At 42.8% G+C, this 6479-nt stretch overlaps 1 protein-coding gene across 1 annotated transcript in view; it reads left to right on the top strand.

Moving 5' to 3' along the window:
• The first annotated feature begins 230 nt into the window (after positions 1 to 230).
• The window catches only part of LOC111234557 (Down syndrome cell adhesion molecule-like protein 1 homolog), a 71679-nt gene continuing 65430 nt past the window's right edge, over positions 231 to 6479 (top strand). The window contains 2 exon segments of the mRNA XM_022762705.1: positions 231 to 308; positions 310 to 418. Of these exon segments, the coding sequence (XP_022618426.1) occupies positions 231 to 308; positions 310 to 418 (187 nt within the window).

Genomic DNA, 6479 nt, shown 5'->3' with positions numbered 1-6479 from the left:
GGTGCCAAGAGATCCGCTGCGCAGCTCTAGTGCTCACACAACCCGCCAGTTTTGGATACAACTGGACCAAAAATCCACAGTTCAACTCAAAGCAACCCTCGACTTTGCTGTGACCCATCGTTCCGCGGTGTTTTTGATTAATGTATGGGAGGATGGATTTGTATGCACGGTAGTCTTGAGAAGAGAGGAGGGGACATGGGCGGGGCTGAGGCGCCTCTCATTTCCCCTCCATGCGTAGCGGGGCAGCAGGGCTGGAGAGACCTCCGGGGAGCACAGTCGCCAGTCCAGCACGGAGACCCGCCTGGCCAAAAAACCGCGCCTCACACTTGCCAGGATTGCCAAATATTCCTGAAAAATATACCTGCTATTTATGGCATGTGGCTTGTAACTTTACTCCTGCTGTACTCTCTCCAAGAAGGTAAGAGAAAAGGAAATGCTGGCAATATATGCACACCCTGTACACTGAGTGCTTTTAAGTTGAATGAAAAGTGATAATCGAAATTATTATTCATTTATAGCCTTGAATGATATATGTGGCTTGTGCTTTGATGTATCATTGGCTGCCTTGTGATGAGGAATTGGCTGAAATTTAATCTTTAAATAAAAATGTATAAACCTGCTGCGGCTGAACAGGTACATGAACAGGGATATTGTGAAAGTAAAAAATGTAAAGTGCTTTTTTTGTAACTCAGTTTTTTGTGATTTTATGCAGCGGCCCTTGATGCCTCAGATGGTGCTGATAGCACGGATTGTTTTCGCATTACCAACTCCAGTTATGAATATGTAAAATGGCTGAATAGGGAGAATGAGGTGCAAATACAGAGGGAGGGTGAGACAAATGAAAACATGTATCGGCCTTCAATTATATCAATTGATTACCAATTTGAGAACAAATTCGCTCAAAAATGTTGCACGCCAAAGTTTTGAGGAGGATGCCTGTGATTTTTGATATCTTGATGCTCTCATTGTGTAGCCTTTGCTAATTGCAGCTGTTTTCGTGGACTGTATTTAGAACAAGCGCTCCATTCCACAAAGATAGCCTACTCTTATTTTTTAGGATGAGATTTTAAGGGCTTTAAATTCTTCTTCTGCGTAATGACTAATTATTGCCATTTTAAATTAGATGAAAAATAAAAGGCACTTTTTCCCCACAACGGCCTTATTAGTTTAATAGGTCTACACCCATATAAAGGCCATAATTAATGAATTCAGATTTCTCCTCCTTATTTAATTCATTTAGTCAATTTTGTTTAGGCTATAAATGTAAAAAGGCGGTTAAATGGATTCATTCTTTCCCTCTTGTTCAGTATATGCAGTAAATCCCTGACCCTATTGCAAAGTTGATCTTCTGCTATTACAGTGCATTATAATAATCCTGAACAAATCTGCGTCGGAAAATAACAGAAAGTCAACACCATCTCCACATAAGAGCATTTTCCAGGCCTTTGTGTAGCCTTTCTCTTTGAAGCCATGTTTACATATTGTTTTTGTCCTTATTAGCACGGGCCCTGAGAAGGTGTAAATTTATTTAGGCTCTCAAAAAGTCTGGGATGTGGTGAATTGGTTTGAAGGAGGAATGTGGCTGTTCCCAATGCAAACGAAGTAAAATAGGCCATTAACCTCGGTCCATTTGCCATTTTAAGTTAAGGCATTTTCCAACATTAGATTAGCATTTTTTTTTTTTTAAACATCAACTAGCAAACAGCTACATGTGTGCTGCCCCTGTTTGTTGTCCATGTTGTGTTTTAGTCAACTCTCTTAAATTCACTGTATCCAATGTTTTCTGCTGCTGTTGATTTATAGCAATAATTCAAAATGTGATTTCTGAGCCTCTCTGGCTTCTGCGGAATCATATTAATATGCGCAAATTTATTTCACCAAATGAGAAACTCCAGGGGCGTGGGTGCAGATTATAGACTTGCCCGGTCATGTTCCTCACTAATAGCCCACCTGGACCCCTCGCGCTTCTGTGTGTGTGTGTGTGTGTGTGTGTGTGTGTGTGTGTGTGTGTGTGTGTGTGTGTGTGTGTGTGTGTGTGTGTGTGTGTGTGTGTGGTGTGTGTGTTGGTGGGCGCGCGGTGGAGGCGAAGTGACGGGGACACCCCTTCTTGGTTTTGTTGTTAAATGTTGGACACTCTTGGATGTTATTTCTGCTAAAATGCGAGTCAACTTATTTATTTATTTACAGGATCATTCACAAGAAAAAAACACACGTGCTACATAATTTCCACATGAACTATGATAAAGAAAATGTTGCTAAATGATGCCAGAGACGCTCAGGTTTAGGAGGCAATCAGGGTGCAGGAAAAAATGCTTGAAGGGTAATAAGAGTTTAGCAATTAGAGCAAAATGCCTACAATTTTCTTTCAGTAATTCCAAATACACTAGCCTATTAAAGAAGGGTGTTATTGTGATTTTTAATTGGTGATTTGAAATCAAAAACTTCTTCTAGCTATCATTTTAAATCAAATACAAAGACGGTATTTACTGTAATTGTGGATTAATTAGCAGTGAATAAAAGTGTAATATATACAGGCCTGCTGTAGGCCTATTTTGGAACTTTAAATTTAGCTTCTAACTAATTAAACGGGAACATTCAAATGATATAACTTGAATTTTAATTGGAGTGTGTAAAGCAATAAGGTGATCCCTCACCCTGGCATGGATATATGCACCCCCCCACCCCCCCCCAATTCCCTGTGCTGGCTTTGCAAGGCTACACAATTGAAGCTGCAATCTGAGCTATAGGCACTACTTAGTGACAAAGCTGTGAGGTCCACGGGGGTGCCAATCATTACTCAGGCAGGGCACAGGCCTCCATTTTTACCAGCTCAAACCTGGCATTATTTAATTTTACATTTAAAAAAGCAAAAACACCCATTTTAAGGAGGGTTAAAGCAGAAATAACCAGCTCATATTGTGATGTTGCTTGTAATTTGAGGGGATCAGATATACAGTATGATTCTTGTTATTTGAAATATGGAAACAAAATTTGAAAATGTCTGTTGCTGGCCTTTCTTTTAGATAAATGATGATTGATCAAACAATCTGACTGACACCCTCTACACTTTTAGCTCTATAAACCAGCACTTAAATATATTTTAACAACAGCCATCTTTCACAAATTAACAAAGAAAAAAAACATCTGCACTCAAATTTTGATCATTGTTGTCAAATGGTGGGTAAAGAGTGCTAGTGTGTGCTGGAGCTCATTACACTTCCCAGCTCACCAATAGGATGTTACAGCTCTGTCACTGGCATCTCCCATTCGTCCTTAAATCTGTCATAAATCCCTACGAGATTTTGAATAAGAAGTTATCATTAAAACAACAACAACAGAAAAAAAAAAGAAAAAAAGCAAATGAACATTATCAAGAGTAAGAAATTATTTTTTTCCAACAAGAACTCTGTGTTAACACAACACGGATGCTAAATTGAGCCGGACCTCCTCCAGATTTTATTGGATGCTGGAACTGCACATTTTCGGAAGGAGGGTGCATTCAGCAAATGTCAAATCTCTGAAGCAAGTAGTTGTTTTTGTTGGATCTCTGTCTCTCTCGCTCTCTCTCTCTCTCTCTCTCTCTCTCTACCTCCATCTCTCTCTCCATCTCTCCCTCCCTCCATCACTTCCTCTAGCAGTAACTCCCCTCCCTCTTTCTCCCTCATCACTAGGCAGAATTAAAGGTTGGGGGAGGGGCAGTTTATGCAGACTGTGCTGGGACTTGTGATCCACAGATTTGATATTCACATTAAGAGAGAAACTGGCTGCTTTGATGTGAGGGGGAGCAGGTCCCAGGGGACTGCTGAAGTAGCACACTTTTTTTTTTTTTTTACTGACACAGCACAGGCCGGGGATGGGATGGGGGGGGGGGTTGGGGGGGGTGAGGGGGGTTGTGGTGGTGGGGTGGGTGTGAGCAATTGTTGGGGACAGAGGTGTAGCAGAAAGACAGTGGGTGGGGTAGGCGGCAATACCCCGGGCTTGGTTGATTAGATGGTAACTCAACAAACCTTACCCCCTACTTCCCCACCACCAACACCTTCTTATGCCAGACCCCTGAGGATTATCCATAAACTCACACCTATCTTTATAACCTGTGGTTACAGTTGCATCTCCTTCGCTACCTCCTCTGGCGTGCTTCATGTTTCCAACGGACACAGTTTCAATTCCTCATGCCCCCCTGATTCAAAACAACAAACTTTCAACTTTCGACCCCAAAAACACCTGAAGGATGAGTGACAGAGAGATAGGCAGGGACAGGATGGATGTGAACACAGGAGTTAGAGTATGTTTTGAAGCTGTTCCAAAGTACGAGTGCTGGGGGAGAGGGAGGGAGAGGTTGTGACAGATCATGAAGCTTGATGAGCACGTCGCCTTCTCTGTCAAGATGAATCCTAGCTGGGTTGACCTTTACCACGGCGGGGACCACTATTCATTCGTCATTTAAATCAAATGAAAGTTGAGTAAAGCTGTGAAAATGATTTTAGTCACAAGAAAGAATGGGAAGATGGTGTGAGAGAGGAGGAGAAGAAGTGGAAGAACATGTGGTAGTGATCTATTCCATGAATACCGATCTGGTTAAGCGGACAGAAGCTCCAGGTGTGAAAGTGTGTCTGTGTAAACATTGCAGTTCTGGAGGTTTGTTTCACCTCAAGGTCACCTAGCATCTCAATACTATTGTTTTGAGAGTGGTTGACAAAGAGTGTGCGCGTGTGTGACGACTCCTCCGTGCACACCTCAAGGTCCTGGAGAGGCGGTAGATCAGCTGCATATGCAGATGAAACCTGGCATAGGTATTATGACTCTGCCTAGCTGATCTACGCCTCTCCAGGATGTGGAGTGTGCACAGGAGTGTACACACGCGCACACTCTTGACACTCAAACTGTATTGAGTGATGAGGAGTAACAAACCCCAGAACCTGAATGTTTCACAGACACACTTTCACACCTGGAGCTCTCTGTGCCTAACCAGAGGTATAATAACCGCCCACATGTTCTTCCACCTTCTTCTTCCTCCTCTTCACGCACTCTGTTCCATCTCTTTCATTGTGATAAGTCATTTTCACGCTTTTCAAACTTTATTTGATTTAATGACGAATGAATAGTGTCGTGGTAAAGGTCAACAGCAGGATTCACTCTTGACAGAGAGGCGACGTGCTCATCAGACTACTTCATGATCTGTCACAAACCTCTCCTCCTCTCCCCCAGCACTCGCTACTGTGTAAACAGCTTCAAAACACATACTCTAACTCCTGTGTTCACATCCATCCTGTCCTGCCATCTCTCTGTCACTCATCCTTCAGGTGTTTTGTGGGTAGTAAAGTTGAAAGTTGTTGTTTTTGATCAGGGGGGCATGAGGATTGAACTGTGTGTGGAAACATGAAGCAGCAGAGGAGGTAGCGGAAGGAGATGCACTGTAACACAGGTTATAAGATAGGTGTGAGTTTATGGATAATCCTCAGGGGTCTGGCATAAGAAGGTGGTTGGTGGGTGGGGAAGTAGGGGGTAAGGTTGTTGGAGCTTACATCTAATCAACCAAGGGTATTTGCCGCTCCCCACCCACTGTCTTTCTGTACACCCTGTCCCCAACAATCTGCTCACCACCCCACCCACCACCAACAACCCCCCTCTCCCCCCCCCACCCCCCCCCCTCCTCCCGGCCTGTGCTGTGTCATAGTAAAAAAAAAAAAAAGTGTGCTACTTCAGCAGTCCCCTGGGACCTGCTCCCCCTCACATCAAAAGCAGCCAGTTTCTCTCTTAATGTGAATATCAAATCTGTGGATCACAAGTCCCAGCCAGTCTGCATAAAACTGCCCCTCCCCCAACCTTTAATTTCTGCCTAGTGATGAGGGAGAAAGAGGGAGGGGAGTTACTGCTAGAGGAAGTGATGGAGGGAGGGAGAGATGAGAGAGAGATGGAGGTAGAGAAGAGAGAGAGAGAGAGGAGAGACGAGAGCGAGAGAGACAGAGATCCAAACAAAAACACACTACTTGCTTCAAGAGATTTGGACATTTGCTGAATGCACCCTCCTTCCGAAAATGGGCAGTTCCAGCATCCAATAAAATCTGGAGGAGGTCCGGCTCAATTTAGCATCCGTGTTGTGTTAACACAGAGTCTTTGTTGGAAAAAAATAATTTCTTACTCTTGATAATGTTTCATTTGCTTTTTTTTCTTTTTTTTTTCTGTTGTTGTGTTGTTTAATGATAACTTCTTATTCAAAATCTCGTAGGGATTTATGACAGATTAAGGACGAATGGAGATGCCCAAGTGACAGCTGTAACATCCTATTGGTGAGCTGGAAGTGTAATGAGCTCCAGCACACACTAGCACTCTTTACCCACCATTTGACACAACCAATGATCAAAATTTGAGTGCAGATGTTTTTTTTTCTTCTTGTTAATTTGTGAAAAAGTGAATGGCCTGTTGTTCAAAAATAGTACTTTACTAAGGGCTAGTCATAAAAGAGCTAATGAAGTTTAGAG

This window comes from Seriola dumerili, unplaced genomic scaffold (assembly GCF_002260705.1).
Source record: "Seriola dumerili isolate Sdu_G_001 unplaced genomic scaffold, Sdu_1.0 BDQW01000449.1, whole genome shotgun sequence".
Taxonomy (NCBI): Eukaryota; Metazoa; Chordata; class Actinopteri; order Carangiformes; family Carangidae; genus Seriola; species Seriola dumerili.
The sequence above is the reverse complement of the archived record's forward strand: the minus strand, read 5'-3'. Positions and strand labels throughout refer to the sequence as shown.